At 43.6% G+C, this 25,542-nt stretch overlaps 2 protein-coding genes across 4 annotated transcripts in view; both read left to right on the forward strand.

Moving 5' to 3' along the window:
- The window catches only part of l3mbtl3 (L3MBTL histone methyl-lysine binding protein 3), a 46,147-nt gene extending 39,398 nt beyond the window's left edge, over window positions 1–6,749 (forward strand). Inside the window, exons 20-22 of the mRNA XM_076272120.1 lie at window positions 1,251–1,411; window positions 2,010–2,072; window positions 4,869–6,749. Coding sequence (XP_076128235.1) covers window positions 1,251–1,411; window positions 2,010–2,072; window positions 4,869–5,012 — 368 coding nt within the window. The 3' untranslated portion in view covers window positions 5,013–6,749. The remainder of the gene's footprint in view (window positions 1–1,250; window positions 1,412–2,009; window positions 2,073–4,868) is intronic.
- Window positions 6,750–12,670: 5,921 nt separating this feature from the next.
- On the forward strand, window positions 12,671–18,261 carry tmem200a (transmembrane protein 200A). Of its 3 annotated transcripts, none has more exons than XM_076272853.1 (2): window positions 12,671–13,203; window positions 16,180–18,261. In XM_076272853.1, the coding sequence occupies exon 2, from the start codon at window positions 16,195–16,197 to the stop codon at window positions 17,725–17,727; it is 1,533 nt and encodes a 510-aa protein (XP_076128968.1). In that variant the 5' UTR covers window positions 12,671–13,203; window positions 16,180–16,194; the 3' UTR covers window positions 17,728–18,261. The 3 variants fall into 3 exon arrangements, with proteins under 3 accessions (XP_076128968.1, XP_076128969.1, XP_076128970.1); XM_076272854.1 differs by having other exon boundaries at window positions 16,183–18,261; XM_076272855.1 differs by lacking the exon at window positions 12,671–13,203 and adding an exon at window positions 15,763–16,040.
- The last annotated feature ends 7,281 nt before the right edge of the window (window positions 18,262–25,542 follow it).

Raw genomic sequence — 25,542 nt, forward strand, 5'->3', positions numbered from 1 at the left:
TGATTTCATTCCAAAAAGTGTGTCTGATCAGTGTCTCTAACTCCCATCCAGCTATTTTGGTTGAGTTTGCTCTGCTCTATTATTTTTATTAGCTCTATCATTCTGTGATGATTCTGTGAACAGAGTTTTGACATTAGCAGTTTGCTGTATGTCAGGATTCTTGACACATGACTTTGAAAGCATGTAAAGTTTGCGTAAAAAACCTTCAATGGTTATTCTCACAGGATCATTGAAAAGCAGAATTTTACATTTATTAATTTGTCCAACGTGACGCACAATAAAGAAAGCATTGAAGTTACAGTGTGAATCCGGTTCTTAAGTCCGACGTCACGGGTCCAACAGTTTTTTCATCAAAAAACGCAGCCAGCCGGTTTTCGCAACTTGTACACCATGTCACCATCACCTCCATTTTAGTAACAGTAAAACAAAATCGTTTAACAGAGTAGGCTAATTACTGTAGCTGTGCAGCCAGATGATACAATCAAGGGTAGGCTAACGTCCAGGCTTCCGTGAAAAATAGGATTTTATTGGGTTACAAGTGAGTAGTAGGATGACAATTTTCTTAAAGGAGAATTCCGGTGTGATATTGACCTAAAGTGTGTTGAAACATGATACCGAGTGTGAACGTATGTCTCATAGCCCATCTCGGCTTGTCCCCTGCACTCCAAAATCTGGCGCTAGTTAGCCGATGCTACCAACAGCTTTTTCAATGGTGGTGCTACGGCATCGGGCTAGCCATGCAAATAAATTGTTAAATCGTCTTGTAAGTAAACTACCAGTGCTTTTTCAAAGTTCTCAATGTCTCGTTTTAAATGTCAGGGCCCTCGGAAGTCTACCAATGAAGTGTGGAGATACATTGAGCCTCGTAAATGGTGTAAAACAGGCTAACTAGCGCCAGATTTTGGAGTGCAGGGGACAAGCCGAGATGGGCTATGAGACATACGTTCACACTCGGTCATATCATGTTTCAACACACTTTAGGTCAATATCACACCGGAATTCTCCTTTAAAGGCAATTTTCTTAAATTTTACTTTACTGTCTATGGAGAAAAACGAGCAGCTCTGAAAGCCGTTGGACCTGGTGATTTATTATCCCATTATTGCATCATTGCTTAATAACCAAACGGGAGACATCCGTGTTTTCTGATTGCAAAAGAGGTGATTTGAGATAACCCACCCTCTGTCCCATAGTAATCTCTCTCTCTCTCTCTCTCTCTCTCTCTCTCTCTCTCTCTCTCTCTCCTGTCCAGACCTAAGCCTGCAGCAGGCCCTGCACCAGTCCGTCTTCATGCCCGCCGGCTCGCTCTCGCCCACCCCGGGTACACCGCACTGCTGGGACCAGCACAGCAAGCTGTTGCCCACCGTAGCTGGCATCACCGCTACCAAAGTGGCTGCCTGGAGCGTGGAGGAGGTAAGGCGTGTGTGTGTGTGTGTGTGTGTGTGTGTGTGTGTTTGAGTAGGGCTTTAACATTGCCCTGAGGGTTGTGTAGCTCTGACATGTGGTCTAGTAGTTATGTTCTTGAGAACTGTCATGAGGTAGTGAGGGTGAATCATGTGTGTGTGTGTGTGTGTGTGTGTGTGTGTGTGTGTGTGTGTGTGTGTGTGTGTGTGTGTGTGTGTGTGTGTTCTTCACAAGTGCTCTAAAGTAGCCATTGAAAGTAACTGATTAGCTTGGAAATTTCATCCTCCACCCCCTGGAGATTACAGATGGCTGATAGTGAAGTGATTGTGGTGAGACTAATGATGTTCAGGGATGTGCTGGCGATTTTCCCGATGATTGCACTGATTGGATTGATAATGATATGCTCTGAATGAGTATAATTCAACTCATGACAGGAATGATAATGATTTGGGTTCATCAGTTGCGTAAACAGTTAAGTAACGTTTGCTCAGAAAACTCATGACTATAACAGCTACTGACACTACAGCTAAGGATGATGATGAGGTTGATGATGGTGATCAAAAAATATGTGTGTGAGTATATAATTAATCTTATGTTTGTCTTTTAGGTAACTGAGTTCATTCAGGGTCTGCCAGGGTGCAAGGAGCAAGTTCGCACTTTCAGGGAAGAGGTATGTTCACTGTTTGCATATGTGTGTGAGAGAGTGAGTTAGTAGCCTATGTGTTTGTGTATGTGACAGTCTATGTGTGCGGATGTGTAGGTGGGTGTGTTTTGTGTGTGTGTGTGTGTGTGTGTGTGTGTGTGTGTGTGTGTGTGTGTGTGAGTGAGTGAACTGAGATGACAGAGCTAGACTTAATTAGCCAAAAATGCATGAGAAGAATCAGCTAATGACCGTGACTGTGATTGCCACTGTCCTCCACTCTTTTTGAGTGTGCGAAGACCCATTCTGCTTTCACTCCAAATGCCCCGCCCTCACCCCCTACCCACCGGCCCCCCTCCATCCCTCTGATAGGTACAGACACACCTCACTGAGAATGACTCATGGCCACTTTCATCTGCACATAAACAGAGCCATTTGTTTGCCAAAGGCCCCAGCTGAACGAGTAAACAAAACACTACTGTGCACAAAGTACACACTTACATCTAAAAGTCTGTGGTCTCACATCACTTTTGAAGTGGGGACTTAATGTCCCCATAGTATGCAATATTGCTAATGCCTTGTGTGCCTGTTTGTGTGTGTGCCCGTGTATGTATTTGTGTCTGTGTGTGTGTGTCTCTGTGACCTGTGTGTGTGTGTGTGTATCACTCTCTCTCTCTCTGTGTGTGTGTGTGTGTGTGTGTGTGTGTGTGTGTGTGTGTGTGTGTGTGTGTGTGTGTGTGTGTGTGCATAATTCAATCAAAAGAAAAAGAGCCTTTCCCTCTTATGGGACTGAATTTTAAAGAGCGCTCAGGGCGGCGAGGCTTAAATAATTCTGCGGAGATGTCTGCGACGCGCTCTCTACTCTCCCTCCCTCTGGGTCGCAGCATGTCGCTGGATTGTGGAGCGATTGCCAGACTGGAACATGTGAACTTGTCAACAAGTAGTCATCTCCATTCAGCCCCAGTCACCCCTCTTTAATTTAGTCCTATTCAATGTGATGTCTCATTTAGACACTGTTGGCATAATAATTTCTGTGACTGTATTGTGTAATAGAGTCATTTTAATATTGTAATAATGTGACAGGATTAGCACTTGTAATTAGAGTTTCTGAGTTCTCATCATGTGCAGAACCACAAGTCTCTCTCATAAACATTTATGAGACCAGGGGTCTGAAAATGTTAGAAAACACACTTGCGTCATCTGTTGAAAATCCAAGTACCCTAAAATATATTGCTGTACAGCAAACCCACACATACACACAAGCGCGCACACACACACACACACACACACACACATAAGTACCATCACTCAGCCTGCTGCCATGAGCTGACGGGTTGTGAGTTTTACGATCTTATCAGATCCATTATCTCACTGGCCGCCCTGCTGCGTCTAGACGTCAGTGTCCTGTCCTCTGTCTGGGCTGGAGTGCTCGCTGTACGCTGCTCAATGGCCCTTTCTGTGCCTTGTGTGTTAATGGGGAACTAATGCAGCCCCCACGGACGCACTCGTGCCTGTGCGTAGGGAGAGTGTGTGAGTGTTTACCCCTGACTGTGCTCCCACTTTCTCTATTCAGTACTGATGTCACATTTGGTCCAGGGAAAGAGACCAGAGAAAAGTGGAGAGACATAAAAGACCCTTCTCGTCAATCAGAAAGGCACAACTACCCTCACAGGCTGACTAATAAGCTGGTGGCTTTGTGAATACAATACAAGGATCAATAGTTTGTCTTCCATCTCCAGTGGGAATGTATTTACATTTCTGGTGTATATACATGCTGAGACCCTTCTTTATCACCTCTGTCTGTGCCATCAAAAAGCCGTTCATTATGGAATATAACGCGTTTCTGTGACACTTGTTAAGTCCACAGCTGCTTGTTACTGTTGTACTTGAAAGGTCTCAAGCTGATAACAATTCTGTGATTTTGATGTGAGGTATAATAAGGGGAGGAATAAGTGCTTTTTTGTCTTTGTACATTTGGACATTTGAATGTTTTTGCCTTCTTATGATCACTTGTCCATACTGGCGAATAGAAAATACTCATTAGTCATATTTTAACATCTAAAAGGAACAAACATAGAAATAAAATATTTTTTTACTGTGTCTTTCTGGGTCACTTTGTTAGACTTTTTTGTGAAGTATAGGAAAAGTCTCATTACTGGCTGCTTGGGTGTAATGGTTCAGTACAGAGAGACGGTTTGTACGGCTACAGATGAGTCAGCCTCTGCATATCTGACTACTCTAATGAAGCCGGCAACATTTTCATGGCTTGATGTATTAATCTCGGGCAACTACGCTTTGAAGTGTCCTCGATTTGTGCGTTAAACCATAGCAAACTTTCAGACTTATCCCCACACGCATTTTTTTTCTTCTAAGATCAGGATGGTGGATTAACAACAAAGCTCTTTCTATTGGTTAACGTAAAATATGAAACGGTTTAAGAGAGCATTTCGGTTTGAAAACAGGAAAGGCAAAATGGTCCATACAGACCTTCATATCATTTAGCTTTATGTAATGGGTGCAGTTGTTGAGTCGGGGCACTGAGTAAGATTAGCAAAAAAAAAAAAGTCAGTGTGTTAGTGGAGCAAAGTATCATATATTTTCTTTCAAAACATGCATGATCTTACCTCATAAAGCAGTCCTGATGTGCCTTGTTTTTTTTCTCTCTCTCTCTCCTAATTTAATTCAATTGTTTTATTAGCACGACTGTTTGGATAGTGTTAAGAATGACAGAGCAATACAGTATAACAAGACCATTTTTCTCTCTCTCTCTCTCTCTCTCTGTCTCTCTCTCTCCCCCTCTCTCCGTTTTTCTCTCTCTTGCTTCAGCAAATCGATGGCGAAGCCTTCCTGCTGCTCACCCAGGTGGATCTGGTGAAGATCCTTAGCATCAAGCTGGGCCCTGCCTTAAAGATCTACAATTCAATCTTGATGTTCAAGACTGCCGAAGACTCAGCCTACAACGAACTCTGAGAGACAGGCCGAGAAGGGGGGGGGGGGAATGAAATGAGGGGGGAAAAAATAAGAAGCACAAAAGAACTCTTCCTCAAAGAAGATCCTGAATCATGCAAGAGGAGAAGAGGGGGAAAAATGCACATGTATATTGCACTGTTGTTTTTTTCTTTCTGCTGCCATGAAATTCATAGACCTGTACAGTTGAAATTCATTGTGTATATACAGTATATGAGGGCAACAATTAAGTTTTATTCATTATGCCTACTCACTGTACTAATGAGGTATACAGTATGTGCTTTTTTTTAGAATCAGGGCTAGTGTGTGGGTAGAAAGGGCTGCCCTTAAAAAAAAATCAAAAAGCAAAACACTTCACACAAACATCATTTCTTTAAGCATTTTTTTATTGGTCGGTATGTGCCCTTTGGTTGTTTTAAGGTTATATTGAAATCCCAAAGCTGTTTTTGGAGGTTGTAGGCACTAAAGGCCATAAATATGAGGCTGCTGTAGTAGAGCTGATGAATACAGCCTCAATGGCCTCTCCCTGGGGCAACATGACAAGTCAAAACAGAAGCAGCGGGCAGATGATTTCCTCTGCATGGCGGGGCACAGAGGGCAAGTAGATTATTAAGAGGAGGGTGATGGAAAATATCCCTCCTCTATTCCTGAGGCAAAAAACATGACATTAGAGCCACACTTCCCTTTCATTTTGTTCTTATTTTTTCCCTTTTTTTTGTTGTTGTCATTTTAGGGCTGAGAAAGAACAGAAGATTCTCTCACCCAGGCAGAATATACTGGAAATAATTTAATCATCAGGCATGTGCCAATATAATGTAAATGATACACACTAGGGACTTAAGATGGTGCCCTAGATGGTGCTTACTAAAGTTTTAGGGTTCATGTGCAACTCTTAGTAGCTCTCTCCAATGTAGTTATACTGTACTGTAGATATAAAAAGAATTTCAGCAGGCTTTCAAATGAAGCCAGAATCTGTTTGGTTGCTATCCCATGTGTATGTGCAACCACTCCTCATCACAGCAGCTACTGGAATTAGCCCCACTAACCACAGACAGTTAAAAAAAAAAAGACATCCTTTGTATACTCTTGAGCCATTGACGCCTCTATGCTATTTTTATTTCCATGTGAGCGTGATTGAAGCATAAAGAACACAAAGAAATGATGTTTTCTTCCTTTATATCTTTCCTTTAGTCTGTAACTACATGTATTCATATGCCATTTTTTTATTTATTTATTTATGCCGATTATGCTCGGACCAGCGTGAGAATGTTTTGCGGATGTGAAGCCATGCCTGGAGGAAGCGAGGGGAGGGGGAGGGGAGGGAGCTGTAGCCTGTATCACGTCCCTCTACTGATTTGCAAATAAATACGGTGGCAACTCAACGCTGTGTCCGGCCTTGTAAGTCGCACTCGCGGTAATTGGAACCCCACATCTGAGTCTGCTCCCTAACACAAGAGATCTGGCAGATTGGCTGTCTAATCTCCTCATTACCCTGTAAAGATGACACCCCCATTGTAGAGAGCAACGACCCCATTACAAAACTAATTTTTCTTTCTGCCCGTACAGATTTTCTCTTCTTTTTTTCTTCTTTTTTTAAAAGCCCTGGTGGTCAAGACAGCAACACAAGGAAATGTCTACGGTGTGCTCATCATCTTTTCTCCGAAGTATGATTTTATCTGATTAAGAAATATGGTTTGTATTGATGTCATTTGAGATTAAATGATCAATCATTGCATTGTATACATTTGTCATGAAGACTCCAGATTTCAGAGGGAGGCTCACTGGCTGTGACCTCCAGTGGGTTTTCAGTGTGCATGAGCCAGATGTGTCCGATCACTCTGATGTTTGCCCACATGAATGTCCAGCCTCAAGCAAATGCCAAGTAGAGCAAGAGAATGGACCTGATTTAGCAGCAGAACTGTTCTACAGAGAGGAATGTGCTTGGCTTATCTGTGCTGGAGATATGAAACTGTAGCAAATATGCATTACGCTGTGACTAGCATGACAAATGGAGCTCATGAGGTTTAGGAAGTATTAAAACTTCACTGGAAGCTGAAATGGGTTTTGAAATTTGGATGAGATCCTCTAAACTGGAATATTTAAGTTTAATTTTGACTCGAGGTAGCCGCAGGTCAGGTGCACTCTCTCTCTCTCTTATTCTCACACACACACACACACATATATATTATTTCCCTGAAATGTTAACAGGAGGAAGAAACTCCAGAAAGAGGCCTGATATTTTCTCAGTTTACATCAACTCCAGACACAAAATGTAAACAACCAGTGATGAGGTCAAATGTTAAAGGTGGGGAAAGCCTCTGATACTTGTGTATGCACATACTCTGACAGAATTTACTGAGTGCAATGCAGTTCTTAGAACTATCACAATTAGCTGTTTTTCAATCATGAATATGGGATTTCCATCGGGAAGGTCAGTACTAATGTCAGTACTGTCAAGTCTGTCTTAACCACAGGAATCACAGCTCTTACCTGTTGTGCTGATGTTGCCCTGCTATGCTGTCACAGCAACACACCATCATCACCATGGAGACAATATACGAGCGCTCATCTCTGTGATTGGTCTTTTTCTGAAGGCGGGTGCCTGGGAACGAACGCATTATGGATGCCTTTTGAATGAAGTCACTTCCCGTTTGAATCCAGTCCAGATTTTTGGCCGAACACGTTTTTGATTTCCCCTTAATCTGGTTTTAACTTTCCATATATAATATCATTGTCTCATTCCATACAAAACATAGCAGTGTTGAAACATTCTGTTCATCTTGATCCCTATAACAACACATTTTTGTACCTCTGCCATATTTTCCTAAAACTTTTGCAATCTCATCACATCACAGATATGCCTGTGAACACTGAAGCTATCAGTATGGAAAGAGTGACTCCTACTGTGATTGTAGCTGGCCAAGTTTCCGTGGCTGAAGCTCAATTGGAGCATGATATGTTTGGGAGGCAACGTCCCAACGCTCTCCTCCGAGATAAGCATGTGCATCTGCTCAAAAGCAGAGCCATGAAAATCCAGCCAGCCGCCCCTCCAAATACTAACAGACATGATCAGAATGTGTTCTCTCTCTCTCTCTCTCTCCCCCTCCCTCTCGCTCTCTCTCTACTTATATGTCATTGTCTGTTTTGGTACGACATGTTCAGTGTGTTTGTGCTTTCTCTCTCTATCTCACTCAGCGTAGCCAATGCAAAGAGCTTGTTGTGATATGTTTCTGAGCGTACATCAAAAACACTATTGTGAAATCTCAAGGCGACTGCATTATTGAAGAGGCGTGTTTTTTTCAATACTTGCTTACCGCAGAGCAGTTAGAATTATCCTGAGGTGCTCTTTAGACGTATTGTGCTGAAATGGTGTTTATCAGGCTTTACTGTCTGATAGTGGCCATGATCTAGTAGAAACACTGGAAGTAAAGAGATGTCAATATGATGTTTCCAAGCACGTTAGCTAGTGTATTGTCACATCTATTTAACCATATGTGTGGCCAACTCTTGATACTTACAAGATTTCTACAATGTATTTACTTACATAAATCTGTATAATATGTCAATACACATAGTGGTGAGCTGGGGTTTTCCAAAATGACAGTAGTGTACAGTAGCTCTTCTTTGGCAAATGCCTGTAATATCAGACATGCGTGGTTTAATAGTGTGTCAGGGCATCACTCACACTGATGGACACATTAACGGTGGACGGGTGACATTTAACTAACACAATCAACTAAAACTGTGCTGCCTTTGTTTGTACCAAAATCCTTTTAGGCAAGTCCCTCCACTCGGCGGCCATATTGCAACGCTTTTTGGGCACTCATCGGGGATCCTCTTCGGCAGAAATGCGCGTGAGCAAGGCTTCATGACACCAATCTTGCTCCAGCGGCGAGTTCACAACACATGACTGGCACGATGTCTTCACAACACACCACATGATTGGCTCAATGTATTCACACGTCGACATTTTGCCGAGGAAGGGGTGTGATATTTGTAGACAACGGCTATATTCTAGTTACAAACTAGCCCAATGCATTTCTATGGAGGATTTTTTTAGTGCTGTGTCTCCTCATTAGAAAGTCTCTGTTTGTACTTACACTTGGGAGGCACATCTCTGTCTGCTTTCCCCCATTGTGACATAGCGGCTTCATCACTAGGTCTCCGGTGGAGCAGCAGTGATCCAGGCCACCTCAGCAGGCACCAAGCTGGGACACTGCATAAGGTAGTCTAATAGACTTGGAATATTTCCTTTCAGCTGAATATTTTTCATTTGCTTTCTAGCTACACAACACACCCCTCAACTTCTCATGGCATCGGCATCATCTCCTTCTTTCCTCTTCTGACGCCAATGCATGTGCGCTGATATTGGAATACTCTGAATTATAATATGGTGAAATTATATTCCATATTTCATTACTGCACATCACCACACTTTCACACAGGCGTTATAAAGTAAATTGACTACAGCACCGACACCCAAAAATCCTCTCAAAAAGAGTATCTAATTTCATTTTTAGGAGTACTTTGTGGGGCACAGGATTACTCTAAGGAGGACTCAATAAGAGCCAGTTAAGAGAAAGAAAATGAGAGTAAGAGGTAATCAGAGCTGTGTTCCAATTTGCATACCTCTGTACTTACAAGTGCATTGGTTTGTGCACTCATATTAGGTATGGTAAGTACAGAAGTACTGTATGTGAATTGGAACACAGATGATGTTCGGGAGCAGGCTACCTACGGTTTCTTTGAGACAGTCACAATCAGAAGCAGTTGTGTGAAGCATCCACAAATGCACTGCCAGCTCTAGTGCTTCTTTGCTCTCACAATTTGTATTCCCATGATTAGGCTGACTTCTACTACGCCTGCACATTAAACCAGCGCTGAATAATTCCAAGGATAGCAGGCTACGGTGGTTATGATGCTGAAGAAATGGTTGATGGGGCGTTCATCAGACACTATTGTTTTTAGGGCTTCAGACACTGATTACCACAGCCAATGTCATTCGCCTCATATGCAAACGCATGGAGAATGCTAATTAGGTGTGCTAATCTGGACACAATACCCCCCTGTCAACATGCGGCATCTTAAACTCATTGTATGTCTCTTGCCCTCTCTTTGTTGTGTTCCTATGCTCCTCTTTTCCCAGTTGTATTGAACTGCCCATAATTAACATTTCTCTCTCACTCTCTCTCTCTCTCTCTCTCTCTGTCGGTCTCTTGCTTTCTCTCATATATGGTCTTCTTTCTCTGCTGTGATCACTCCTACACAATCAGTAGGCTGGGATTCCTTTCTCTGGGAGGAGAGTCTATTCAGCTTGTCACCACCACAGAAGAGATTTACCTGACTGCTTCTGTCCTCACCTTTAAACACCACCAACAACCACCTCCCTCACCTGTGAGGAATGTTCATCTGTGGGTCCTAACTAAAAATAAAACTCGGAGCCAAGAAATGTTGGATGAAACGATGTCATTTTATCTGATTGGCAGTATGCCGCGCAGCTCAACCTTATGCGATGACCACCATGGTGCACAGTTCAGCATTTCTGAGTTAATGGCTGGTCATTTATACTGCTCCGGAAGAAATGTACCTTTTCTTGCAGCAGCTGAAGGATATGATTTTCAGGCCATGTGTGTGTGTGTGTGTGTGTGTGTGTGTGTGTGTGTGTGTGTGTGTGTGTGTGTGTGCGCATGCATGTATGTGCCGAATGCATATAGGTCATGTATTGGAATTCAGAGGAAAATGAGCAGCAGAACGCTTTAGTGGTTCATGACACTTTCCCCACTGGCACACTGAGAGTACACATGCTCCGAATCCAATGAAAACATGAGGATCAGCCATGCCTTGCTATTTACTCAATCGTGCACACCACGTGGGCAAACTGTGTTTCAGAATGCAGCATTGTTTCCTCTCTGCTTGATGGAAAATAATGTGTATGTGTGTGTATGTGTGTGTGTGTGTGGGGGGGGCATATGATTGCCATATGATTGCCTTTGTGTGATAATATCTGTATATGTATGAATGCCCAGACAGAGGAGCCTAACTCACTGTGGCGCTGCTCATTTGAATTTCATTATGGGAGAAGATCAGCACAGGGATGTCATGCATGAGCACGGCTGGATCCACACGTTCATCCAGTGCAGTTGTAAGTAGGGTTGCCATAGTGGTGCAATTCCCATCTTAATCTTCAGCACACACACACACACACGTACATGACACGCACACACAGAGAGAGAGAGACACACACACACGCATGCGCGTACATTACAGACACACACACACACACACACACACACACACACGTACATCACACACACAAACACAGACACACACACACGTACATGACACAAAGAGAGAGAGAGAGACACACACACACACACGTCCCCACACATACATTACAGACACACACACACACATACATACATGACACACATACTTGAATTTCCCCATGGGGATCAATAAAGTATCTATCTATCTATCACACAAACATACACACGCACACACAGACACATACTTTCAGTCCAATTATTCCAGTCATCTGAAATGCATCACTTCTGCATGAGGTCAGGTCAGAGAGTCATATTTCCAGGGCAGCTTTGGCAGAAGTGTTACAGAGTGACTGGGGTACTGCAGCATTCCTACATGCTCGTATTACTTTTGGGACTAGTGTGGAGCCCAAAGCCCTCCTATAAGGTCTCGCCCAATTGGATAATCTTAAAATAAATCTTGGGCAAACCCTCTTGATCCCAGTCCTGTCAATCAGCATTTTAACAATCCAAGAGACTTCCTAACAAGAAACAGAGGGGTGGAAGAACCGGGAATGAGGGGCATTAAAAAGTACTCCTTCTTGGGTAGGCCTATTTTATGTATAAGGGCATGATTAGGTTACAGTACAGTAAAATAATGTGAAGACACCTTTTAACGACAAAATGCAAAAAAATAGTTTGTTTTCTCTCTCCTTGTGAGAATGTTTCTCTGGTCACTGAAGTAAGATAGCATAAACACAGGAAACGACAGAGACTCTGACAGCTGCATGGGGTTAGATGGAGATCTAAAGCAATTAACTCTATAGTTGCCATGGCATCATATTCATGCAGTGTGTGTGTGTGTAGGATATTTATTGGGTGTGTATTTTGTAATATCCCATGTTTTTTTCTTTTAATTTATACTCTTCCAAAAAAAATGAAAAGCATACATATAATGAAACAAAAACAATACTGTACATACATACAAGTCTGACACTACCACAATTCTCAAATGACACCTCATTAAAATAGCTTAATGGTAAACTGCTTAGCACAAAGCATTTATTACCGCTGCTTTATATAGCACAAAAGGTGCAAGTTTGGTGGATTTAATTTCACTTGAAAGAATGTGTGCCGCGCTGTGGTTTCATGGATAGTGAAGCCTCCACAACATGTGGTTTCCGTAGACGCATTTCCTGACCTTTATGGCATCGCATTGTGCTGACACGCATACGCATTTACTTCAGCGTGAATAAATTACAGGCGAATTATATTTACATTGGCATGTGTTTTTTTTCTTTCGTCCTTTCTATCTCATTGTGCGTCACTCATAGTGGTGTGTCACGTGGGGTAACAGAGGCAGCTTCAACTGTCCTTGTTTAAACAGCTGCACAGTTGAGAGAGAGAGGGAGAGACCACCGTAAGGAGCTCACCGCCCTTCAGCATGTGTGAGTGAGACGGGGGAATTTAAACACACTGCTTCTGATGGATTACCGTTTCTTTTGGATTACATTTTTATTGTATGTCCAATTAAAAACTGCGTAAACAGTACAGGAATACATTGTAGGGACAACTGGTCACGACAACCACTAATTTTCTTTGGGTGGAAAACAGCTTATCCAATTTTTTATATTCGAAAAACTTTTATTTTTTTACTTTTAGTACTGGGTTATTCAGGCACGAATGTCTTAGGATATTGCCGATTCTGTGCGCTTCGAAGCCATGGGGTACTACTGGTATCAGTGTAACCATCTCTGGTGCGCGTCTTTCAGATAGAAGCGGCTGTACATATCCACTGAAATGGAAGTTTAACATTATACCACCTAAATACATTCAATGGGAATACAACTTGGTTCATTAAGGCGACCCTGAGCACCGAAAACATGGCTTGCATTCCAAGTTTCTCTGCGCAATGGCTAAATAGGAAAAAACACCAGTAGCATTCTTATTTGGTAAGTCATTAACAGTTTTACTTGTTGTACATACACTAAACAACGACTTCTCACAGACTTATAATAATAATAATAATAATAATAAACAGTTTTTTGTATTCAACACGTGAAAATGTTACCTGGGCGTGCTAGTGTCTGCAATTCAGTCTTATTCATTGTTTGCCCGTGATTCCTTGGCTACATTCGAGGAACCTTACCCTCTCGTCTATCCACGGAGTATTGGGCCAACACGTTAAAACATGTGATTTAGCTTAATACAACGATCAGCAATGTTCATTTCAGGGTTTCTGTGTGACGTTTTAATGGCTTTCTGTCCAAATGGATTCCTGGAATGTATTCCATACACATTAGTCCTTCCTCCCACTCAGAGCGCACGAGCGTCCCCGCTTCCCATTAGCAGTGACACGGTTCCTCTGCGCCAGGCAGCGAAAGGCGCTTACTAGTGTGCCTAGCATGTTAGGATGAGGATTTCAGAAATGCAAGAAAACTAAGTCTTCTGCTATGCAGATGTCTGCTATGTCTATTCGTTGATCTCAATCATAGCGACTCGCCAGAGTAGAGAAGTTAAATAGCTTTTCATGGCTCTGGTTTCGCAGTGACAGTGTTATGTCCTATATAACTCAGTAATAACAGGCTTATAATGTAACCACGAGCTGTTTGCCCAGACAATGTGCAAGATTATAAGTCCATGCAAGTAGTTTTCCATGGTGGACATTGGAAGGGTAGCACTGTTATCAAACTACATTTCCCACTACAGAAAATCTATGCACAAAGAGATGTATGCATTAATTTGCAAAACAAAGGTGAAAAAATGATGAGAACATGTCTAAAAAGATTAACATGGACATCCTTTGGACTTTCCTTTCATGCACTGCAGGCACACAATGTCACGTTCCAAGCCCTTTCCTTAGTTTACCAGCCAAGTCAGTCTTTACAAAAACTGATCCATTTTTCTCATCATTGCACCTCTTCCACAAGAGCTGAAGTGAGGCTCACAACTGCCACTCAGGGAAGCTGAAAAGAAAAGCAGATAAGACGCCTCTACTCCTGAGAAGCCCTCACTTTCCTGGGAGTTAATTTAACAGTTGAAGTTGAAAGCACCTTATTTCCCAGCACAGACACTGACTCCCCCCCACCTTATTGCTCTCTGCTGCTGTGCTGAATCCAACATCAAAAGGGTGAAACGCCCACACCTATCCCCAGCAGAGGACACACATCAGGGCACCCGAGCCCATTCTGCTGACCCCGTCCATAAGCCTCCCACACGGGCTGATTAAAAGCTTAACTGTGAAAACGGTCTTGGAAACACCACCTTCTAGACTTAGTATATTATAAAAATGATATATTTTTATTATAAAATATTATAACATAATTAGCACCCAAAGTTAGGCTCTCAGTGGCTAAATTACTATAAAGCTGCCAGAAAATAGCCCCTGTGTTTTCAAAACAGCTATTAAATATTGTAAATATATTTATAAGCAATAGCTTTTGTTTCCCATGGAATGCCCCTCTAGGCACGTCTATCTTTCTCATGTATCTAAATGTGGAATATGTGTGGGTCCATGTACATCACTGTACAACGTCCAGACTTGATCACCTCATGCTTTAACACTCAGGGATTACCTGGATCCTCACTGTAATTCCAAATCCTGATCACACCTGAAATGTGATTTGCGTCTCACCTGGCCACATAGCAGACAGTTTCCATGGGAAACCATACAATCCTCACGCCCCGTCAGATCTCTTAGGATTGCTGAAGTGTGACAGAGTTAATGATTCGCCTAAAGGTATTCCTAACCTCAGTAGGCAATGAGACAAGGCAACACCAGGCTTTGCAAGACAGCCTAGGCTCGTGGGGTCTAACAGCTGGAGGAAGTAGAGTCAACTCATTGTTTTGATGTTCTTTCAACTGAAAATGAATAGCTTGATTGATGAAAAAAAATAAGATTCAGTCTGTCAGAGGATGCATGGTACAGGAATCTCAAGTGTTGAATGCGGCTTTTGGAGGGTTTTGTTTTAAGTGGATCTGTCCTACTGCCAGAGAGCAAGACCACCCACTGTCATGTGGTCCATGGATATCTGACTGTCCTTGCACAATCACACTGTGTCTTGTCCATAACATATTCTCTTAGCTACAGTTGTGTTGTTGTTTTTTGGTTATATAATAAAAATAATAATAATACATTTTATTTAGAGCGCCTTTCATGTCACCCAAGGCCACTTCACAAAAAGGTTGTTAAAATTATAGTCATCTTAAAAAATAAATAAATAAATAAAAAATAAATAAAAGTAAAAGTCAGTCAGTCCATAAGCCATCTTGAAGAGATATGTTTTAAGTTTGTTTTTAAAGTCAGTGATTGAGTCATATGCATATTTTAGATTATTCCAGTCATGTATTACTAAAGCTGGCTCTGGGAAGATGCTGGGTAATCACTGTGAGAGGTGAACCAGGGAGAGGGAGGAACAGCCAGCTCTGCTCTGCAAAAAACAGCGAGGCCATTTTTAAAATGTGCACTTCTGTCTTCACAGCTAAATCTGGAGACAATTTATCATCCGGTCCTTGTTTTGGAATACAGAGGGATGCTATTATTTTAATCTGAAATAGAAATCACATGCCCAGAACAAGCGTCACGTGACGATTGTGAAAAGAAAAAAGAAAAATAAATAAATAGCAGTGTTGGCCTCCAGCGACTGTGCCTGTTGAATTAGCTGTGGAACACTTATGCCGTCATCTGTAATCAAACACAGTGAAACCCGTTTGGAACTGATGCTGGTTGCCAACAGCAGTTAAGAAGAAATGGCGCCTTAACGCTGAAGCTTTATCAAGTCTCCTCAAGGTTAATGCACTTCAAACACCCACTGTCAGATTACTGGCTTTTCTGTCCTCGCTTAGAGCAAGGACATCGAGGAAGGGTAAACAAAACAAATGTCTGTTGCTAACCGCTGGCTTTGTTTGTTTGTTTGTGTGTTTGGCAGAAGTCAGGAGCAACGATGATAGCAACTGGGGGTGTCATCACAGGACTGGCCGCACTGAAGCGGCAGGACTCGGCCCGCTCCCAGCATCACCTGCCCATCCAGATGCAGCCGGCGGATGCAGACAAGAAGAAGGCCAAGCGCAAGCCGCGGTCAGACGTGGTGGTAGTGCGTGGGAAGATCCGGCTCTATTCCGCGTCCGGCTTCTTCCTGGTCCTTGGCGTGCTGGTGCTGATGGCCGGGATCGCTATGGCCGTGCTGGGCTACTGGCCGCACAAGGAGCCTCATCTGCGCCCGTCCAGTGCCAGGCTGCCATCCACGAACGACGGCAGCGCCAGCGGCAACGTGTCGAGGGTGAAGCCAGAGCCGGGCGGCGTGGTGGCGCAGTTCTTCGAGCAGCACCTGCACTCGGAGAAGATGAAGATGCTGGGGCCGTTCACAATGGGCATCGGCATCTTCATCTTCATCTGCGCCAACGCCATCCTTCACGAGAACCGCGACCGTGAGACAAAGATCATCCACATGCGGGATATGTACTCCACCGTCATCGACATCCACAGCCTGAGGGTCAAGGAGCACAAGTTCATGAACGGGGGCTCGGCGTATGCGGGGCCCTATGCGGAGCATGAGGTCTCCAGGACTTACCACCACCACGAGAACCAGTGTGCCTCACGGTTAGCGGCCAACACGCTGCTTTCGTTTTCCGGCATCGGTAATGACGTTCGGCTCTCGCGACGCGCCAGTTCGGCCGAGGAAGAGGAGGGCCTGCTGAGCGAGGCGAAGGGCGGCTTGAGTCACCTCGGGCCCAACTACCGGGAACGTTCCGGATCCATCTTTGGCCTGCAACCGGAGTGCGGCCGGCCATGGGACGACCGCTCCAAGAAGTGCCAGACAGGCTCGATCGTCTCGTCCTCCATCAGCGCCTTCACCCTCCCGGTCATTAAGCTTAACAACTGCGTGATCGACGAGCCGGACATCGACAGCATCACTGAGGACTTGGAGAGTCAGGTGCACGCCGGCTCCCGACCACCCTCCATGGAGTCCCTAACCGTGCCTATGCCAGACATCGCCAAAGCCTACAAGCCTCCGACGGTAACCCTCCTCAGGAGCAACTCGGCCACCGACTCGTCACTCTCCTCCTGCTTCTCCCAGGCCTCGCTCTCCCCGATGTCGGCCAGCAGTCGCTTCCTCTCCCCAGGGGCCGCTCGCAAGGACTTTGGCTCCAACAGCTCCATCCACATGCTGTCGGCCCACTCCAAGTCGCTGGACCTGGAGCGGGGTCACGCCACCCTCACCGTCCAGACCGAGCAGCGCAAGCACCCCAGCTGGCCCCGACTGGACCGTAGCAACAGCAAAGGCGGTTACATGAAGCTGGAGAACAAGGAGGACCCGATGGACCGGCTCCTGGTGCCGCCGATGGCCATCAAACGGGACTACACCAAGAAGGAGAAGCTCCTGATGATCTCCAGGTCCCATAACAACCTCAGCTTCGAGCACGACGAGTTCATGAGCAGCTCGCTGAAGAGAGGGACTTCAGAGACCAGGTTTTAAAATGGACATGCTTTCACAGGTGCCATAACACACAAATACACACAATCTGTCCATGTTATTTGTGATAGGAAGATTCTGCCGCAATACAAAGTGATTGTTTTGGGGGTTTTATGTTCATGTTATCTTGCAGTGCACCGTAGCGTTGTTGCATTGGTGTGATATGTAGGTACTTTCACTGAACTGCTCAGGTAGCCATGAATGAGTGAAAAGTCTAAACAATGTTGAAATTACATGGGTGGAACATGCCCGCTGTTGGGAAGACCTCTGACAATTCATGTAGAAATGTGAATTAAAACCTTATTAAGGGGGGCAAAACAGGACTCAAATGACAAACAGTGTTATAACTGGTGTGTTGTAATGTATAATGTTTCCATTGTCTTTGCTTTAAATGAGAAGGAAGATGTTTGTTTTTAAACACTATCTGTGTGCTGTATCAGAGTTAGCAAGGTATTTTGCTAAGAGGCTGTATATAATTAATTGTTCAAACACACTGCTATTTTTGAAGCGTCATCAATGTATAATTTATCTGTTTCTCAAAATAAAGATGAAACGTTTTCTCATCTTCCTTGTTCCTAATGAAGCCTTGTTGTTTATGCAATCAGACAAGCCCAAGTTTGCTTTGTTTCAGCTCTTTCATAACAGGCAAATATCCCACCTGCATGAACAATGAAGACTTAAACATGATTAGTGTCATGTTCTGTATAATGCTGTAGCTTTTCTTAGCAGGATGCACATTTAATCCCTCTTCTCACATATTCCCTCCTTCTCTACTGAATGTGTGAGAAGGTAGTGGAAAGATTGGTCTTGGCAAAGGAAGTGATCCCTTTCCCCACATTCAGCAATGGCTGCTTGGGGACTATCAAGTGAAGTGCTTCCAGATAGTGATTGATCTAGCACTCCGATGAGACAGAAGAGGCTGTGACCCAAGCCGATTTGTTTCCACTGAAGTATCCAATCATGTTCATGAGGGGAAAAAAACAAATATTGCAGGACATTTCTGTAATGGAAGTTTTCTTGGAAGTGAGGACTTTTTCTTGATAGGCCCTTAGAAGGCTTGACAGCTTCAATACACTTTTGGAATGGATATCTTATAGGATGGGTTATGGGTTCTGTCCATCCTAATGTCCATCCAAAATATTTCAGGCTCGCTGGAGGATTCACATTTGGTCCACTGTACTGTCAATTGTGTGTGCTCCATCTACATTTACCGAAAGACTGGAATGGGATGGATAATCAAGCATGAAGTATAACCTTCAATCGGGGGCAACCAATCCTCTTGTATTGGAGACTGACCCTGCTGCTAGCTTTACTCAGACCTGATTACAATACACTCGAGTCAGCTATATGAGCCTGTTAAGTGCATGTACTGTACTCATTGAGCCAAGGTGTTTGAGACCAGTGCTCCGACTAAATGCCTCAGCACAACCGATCTCCAAGTGGAGGATTAAGCAGCCACTTTAGCCTCTGTGCCTTTCTCCCCTCATCAGATTGACGGGGGCAGACCTGAATGCACAGTCAGCTCTCGGAAGTCTGATGACTCACCCTGTGTATACCCCATGCAGGGCAGATAACTCGCCCTGTGAATCTCTCATTCTGACTGATCCCACTTTCGCTCCCCTACGGTCGGCGCTGTGATGATGTGCAGCCATGCGCAGCCAAGCGGAACCCTGATGGAGCTCCTGCTACAGTACAGCAGGAGGTGTAGACATAAGAGAACACAGTGGTGTGGTGCAGTGATGGGGTGTGCTACATTTAGCTTGCAGATGATAGGGGGAAAGAGTAGGCAAGGTCTGGATTTGTCTCAGCGCTCATGAAAGACTCATGAACAGTGCCTCTAAAGGTTCTGACGTTCCTTTTTAATTCTGCTATCAAGCCCGAGGCCTAGCCCAGAAAGTTTGATAGAATCCCTTCCTGGTTTTAGATATTTGGCCCCTCAGACCTTTTCATCAACTACTCTGGATTCAATTCACTTGAGATCATCCCACCATCTCCACTAGGTAGTTGGTTTATTGACCCCCTTACCCCCAGTAAGAAACGGCAACATTGCCATGCTTGCCACTCTTACTTCCACTTTACAGTGCACCAGACCACCTTCATCTCTCTCTCCCCAGTTGATGTCATGGTTTCTATGCCCACTGCAGCACAACATCCATGATGCATGATCCTCATACAAGCCTCTTATAAAATAATAAGGTGACAGAAACACTTCAGACTTTTCTTTCTCTGAACTGGAGTGGGACACATTTACTGTTCTTTTTTCATGTTTTTCTTTGCATGCATCCGTCGCTAATGCGGATACGGTGATTTGCATGTTTCCTTTGATGGCTTGCCAATGCCACACGCTGTTTATCATAATGCACCGTTTTGGTATGAGTGGCTGCAAACCAGACAGGCGAAAGCTGAGTGTCCAAGCCTATCACTCATCTTTGGCAATAATGCAATCCACTTATTTGTCTGGAGAGACTGAACCGGGGAAATATACTGAGAAGGCTGATCAAGGGGAAATAGACTGCTGACAGAGGGGTGTCATCAATGCTGAACAGTGTTTTAGTCTAATAAGTTTAATAAATACAAGTCTAGTATTATGTGATCTCCCTACACAAAAGAGATACAGTGTACCCATGTTTTTAAACACATTCAAAAAGAATATTTCTTTTTTCAGAACAGAATTTGTCCCACTACTCTATTAGAGTTTTAGAGGCATTCACTTATAAATGATAAATCCACATTTGCATTGACAGAAATACAACAGAGCGTTAATAAAAAAAAATCTAGGTCTTGTGTCCTGGACCGAGAGAAATGCTGCAGCGATGTCTCTCTCCTGATGAGCCATCCCTCGGCCTGTGGCATGCTCTGGTCTGGCCCCCCTCCAGTCGGAGCTGTGTCTGTGCTTGCTGGGGGTTACCAGAGAGAGCCAGACGTCCAGCACCTATGGAGGCTCATTAGGAGCATCAGCGCTCTGATCCAGAGGCCACTCAGATGGGAGAGGAGGAAGACAAGCAGAGGGTTGGGGGGGGATGGGTTGGGGTGGCAGGACCCCTTTCTGAGTGCCATGGTGACACTAGCAGAGACGCTCTCTCTCTCTCTCTCCTTTCCTACCCCCAACCAGCCGCCGTATTCCATGGCAGTGTGACGAGAGAGAGACAGCAGGGACAACAGGGAAGCAGCCTGGAGGCTACGGGAGGAGCAAGACATGGAGAAAAAAAGCAAACCCCTAATACAAACACATTCAAGGTTGTCACTGATTTCTACACAATCATTTCCTGTATAAGCTATGTGGGGAAAAAAATGATTCAAATATTGTCACTTGTACAGGACAGAACCAGAATATTAAAGCTGGTGTATATGGAGGAGGTGTACAGGGGGAAAACCTCCTTCCATTAATAAAACTGTCACCAATGGAAGCAGCAGCATGACAGAAGACTTTACTGATTGCCAATTTCTGGAACTGCTAAACATGATTCCAAACTCAGCTGCAGGAGTGGTGGGGCCTAATAATGTCAGCATGTGAGAAATGGAATACAAGGCAGACAGGACCTAGGCTCTATTTTACATAAAACAAATATCCCTTGTAACAATGTTCTTAATGTTATTGTTTTCCAACTGAATAGGCAGTCTGTGCATCTGATATACTTACAATATCCTACTCTGAGCAAGGTTCTTAAACAAACAATTGCTGTATTTGCTATTAGCTAAGAGGTTCCTAGTAGTGTTAATTGTGCAGGCAGAATGTAATGTGCAGAGTTAATATAAACCGGGCCCAATGTTTTCAATTGTTGTAGCCAAGAATTAGGAAAGAGATCCTTGAGATTGTTTTTATAACAGACATTCCGATTATTTCGCTTCATCCAACAGGTGTCATCAGCTCAGTGCACACATGGCCAAATAAAACAAACAGTAGTTGTTTTCCTGGTTCTGTGAATCTGACCTTTTTATTCCTGCCTGCTAATCGCCTGCCCACACAGCAAAACTCACACCCACATGTTCGCCTCTGACCTCTTCCTGCCTACACTCTGACCGTCAAAAAAACCAGGCAGTTTCAGGTCACTTCCCAAACCAATCATAAACCCCCATAACCAATCATAAACCCCCATAAACTGCACAAATTGAAGCACGCATATTAATCCCCATCATTCTCGGCGTAAATATTTAATTGTGCTTCTGAATATTTCATCAGTAGTGAATTCATTTGATTGGCCAGCTTTCAAAGTGTCTGTAGAGCCTATTCTCCTTTAGTCATTGGATTATTATGAAGTGAGGCCATGCATTAAGAAAACAGTGCTAGTGCTGGAAGATTATGCCATGATGCAGTATGGCTGTGTTTATTGAGCAAGCTTTTTTTCCATTATGGTTCAAAGCTGTAAAAGACTACATACAATGAGAATTGGACCATTCCAGTTCAGCAATCAATCTGTTAACATCTCCAAAAAAACCAACAGCAAGTTATGCTATAGGGAAGTAGGTATCAAGCTTCTCTAAAGTTGCCCATCGGTTTCTACAGACACTGAAATACTGAAAAGACACTAAAATATGCAAGGTTGAAAATAGCCCCTGGCAGAAATGGATAAAGTTGCCATTTGAGTGTCAGAGATGATTCTTCAAACAGCAATTCTAAATGTCGAGCGATTAGAGTAATGAACTGCAAAATTTGCCCATTTTAATGTGAGGAACACAATTATGCGGTTACCTAAATTAGGACTGTGATGCCTTCCTCATACACCAGCTATCAGCTACAATCAACCCACAGGAAGGCAACAGAAATAGACACCATATCAAGCTGTAACAATCAACAAAACAAAACAAAAACTCTCTCTCTGTACCCCCCTACTCCCCAATCACAGACAATCAGACAAACATGCAGTCAGTAAGAAACTCTGATGTTAATTTTTCACTGTTAACTTTCCCCACCAAGCCTTTTGCAGCCCTTTACCCTAAGCCTCATGGGAAATTAAAGAGCTGTGATTGGACGATGATGAGGGAGCTCTGGCAGCGCTGATGAAGGCGAATCAGACGTTACCCTTTACTAGCACGACGCCCCCCCCTTGCCCCCTTCAGGATCGGCTTACGCAAGTGCTGAGGTGACGCATGGCAGCCACGGACACAAGTCTGACGTCCATTTTGTTTCTGAGAGCTCATTCTCCTCATTTGACTGAGTCCCAAGAAGTTGAGGCAACACAATGATACCCTCGATTCATGTTTTTTTTTTTCAAAAGTCATTTGGTGGATTAGATTTTTTGCCACTCATCCAGTACCATGATTAAGCAAGGCCCCAAATTTGACTGTGTGGGCTGGTGAAGGCTTCACATCTGTGATAATGAAATGAAATCAGTGGAGAGTAGAGAGAAAAAAAGACAAAAATTCTCTTAGAGTCTGATATGGTTCAATTAGACTAAAGTCAAACAAGTCTATCAGGGAAATGCTGTGCTCGGCCAGACATCAGATGAATCACAAACATGGAACGAAGCCAAATGTTATCTTAGAGGAGTGGAATGGGTTTCTGTGAGAGCTCAGGACGGGGATAAAGAGTGCAACTACCCCCAGAGCTCCATGGGTAGGCTCTGCTAGCACCCTTTGACTGAAGCCAACAAAGCATGAACAGCATGTGTGCGTGCGCACACAAGTGTGTGTGTGTCTCAGCGTTGCTAAGACGCCAAGTATGAATGTCATTATTTCAAGGGGCAGTTTGTCATTGGCCTTCCCTACCCACTCTTCAGGTATTTATAAATGATGAATAGGCTGGCCAGCAAGAGAATATGAGACTAAAGATGGATAGCTCGACTAATAAGCTATGTGTGTGTGTCTGTGTGTGTGAATGTGCGTCTCCTCCAGCATGTTATTGTTTGTTTTGATCAAGTTGTTTCAGTGGAAGATACACGGCTGGGATTATATTATGTTTGGAACATACTGGGGTGGTGGACAGCTACCAGCGACAGCATGAAGTTATTATTGCTGAAGATTAATCTTGTTGCATTGTTGTGTGTTTGCACATAGACCTGTGTGAATCAGTGTGTACAGTATGTATGTCCACACCAATGTCCATTTCTATGCATTACGTTAGGGTAATAACACTTGATGACATGCATCAGGAGTTTTTCAACCACGCTGTTGGGATCCCTGAGAGAAAGGGTGGATTGCTAGTAACAGAAGTTTTATTGGTAATCACCTATGTTGAACCACACAATAAACATTTTATTGGAACATCAAGGTAATTTTTTATGCATTTGCCTATTAACTCTGACACTAATGTAGGGGTTCCATGGTCATTCCGAAAGCATTTGGATACTGAAATACGTCAGGGCCCAGCAGCCTCTCCCAGTGAAATTGGGGGGCCTCCGCCTCACAGTCCAAAGAATATAAAGACAAGATCCTCCCATTTCACTTGGTGTCTGGAGTATGTCTCCAGCTCACTCCCACTCACAAACACCCAGCGAGCGACTCAGTGCTGTAGCCTGGCACAGACTGCCGCTAATAACCCAATTAAAGCACGGAAACCGGCGGAGGGGGAGGGCAGCCCGACCGGGAGAATCAAGCGCTCATTATCCGGCTCCTCCTCTCCCTCATCATTGCCCAACTGTTCCAGACACACGCACATACTGCCAGAGCTAGGTGTGAAAGGAACACTGTCTGAGTCTGACAGTCCCAGCATTTCTCTGTCAGTTTAATTAATGGAGAGGTCTGATGACACCTGAAGAAGCTGTCTAAGGGGGAAGAGGAAGTTGTCAAAGCAGATCATGTTGAGATTTTAAAACCAATTTTAAGAAGAGGACTATTTCACTGTTGGTGTCAAGAAAAGGCTTCTTATGACAAATCGAATGGTCTGTAATGTAAATGGGCTGTACTCTCAGAAATTAATACTTGTCTTAAACCATGAGAAATGGCATTAAGTAGACTTAATTAGAATAAATCTATACTAAATGTAAAAGTCTGGCTTTTACTTAAAACAACCCAGCACATATGTATGCCCTGAAAAATAGAAGCAAGCGACATATCATATTGCAGTGTAAACTGTCAAGTCTTTGTCAGTGCCCCAGTACTTTAAGTCAGTAAACATTCCACCCAGAAGGAAGAACAAACATACCATTTCAAGGTGACCCTTTTTGTTTTAAGACAAGCTTTATGTTCCTGTATATATTAATTAATGTTGTTAAACAATATAATTTATGTTGGCATGGGTTAAAAGACGACTTGCTTCCACAACGTTTATGGTGAATTTCAGTGATTTTTCACATAGTGTCTGTTTCTCGAGGTAACGGAGTACTGCCTGTGCAAAAAAAGGAAAACAGTCGGTTCTACCTAGCTCAAGTTGCTCTCTTCTCTTCTTACCCTCTTCTCTTCAATAGCACAGTTTGCGCGGTACTGCGCGCCTTCTGTAGGCAAGAATCAAGGTTAGCCATAGCATAGCCTTTAGAGAGAAAACGGTCATGAACGATTTTGGCTTGGATTTCAAATTCCCCATCAGTACTGCATATCCTTCAGAAATTGGCCATAGGGAAGACTTTTCTTCATGGAAGGTGGATGGCAGCTACTAGAACGTAAAAAGCTATTTCTGTTGGTGGGCTTGCGATACACTGTTGTCTCTAAGGCCTCTCCAGCAGTCCTGCGGACATTCACATCCAAGAGAGGTATACTGTCTCTACTAAATTCTAAAGAGAATTTGACAGAGCTTAATCTCGAGTTGATGCCCAATCGCTATTAGTGTTAGCATTTTGGAAGCATCAGCTAAAAACAGGCTAGTTTAGAATGCATCGGATTAGCATCTTTTTGCTCCCTGTTTGAACTCGTTATCATGCATATCCAAAAACCATTTTACACCAT

This window comes from Alosa pseudoharengus, unplaced genomic scaffold (genome assembly GCF_046254945.1).
Source record: "Alosa pseudoharengus isolate Yale_2024_CS ecotype anadromous, Long Island Sound unplaced genomic scaffold, YU_APseudo_1.1 YU_APseudo_1.1_scf_7, whole genome shotgun sequence".
In the NCBI taxonomy this organism is placed as follows: domain Eukaryota; kingdom Metazoa; phylum Chordata; class Actinopteri; order Clupeiformes; family Clupeidae; genus Alosa; species Alosa pseudoharengus.

Bases quoted from the DNA above. Each gene is read 5' to 3' on its own strand.
- tmem200a (XM_076272853.1), top strand. From the start codon at position 16,195: ATGATAGCAACTGGGGGTGTCATCACAGGACTGGCCGCACTGAAGCGG.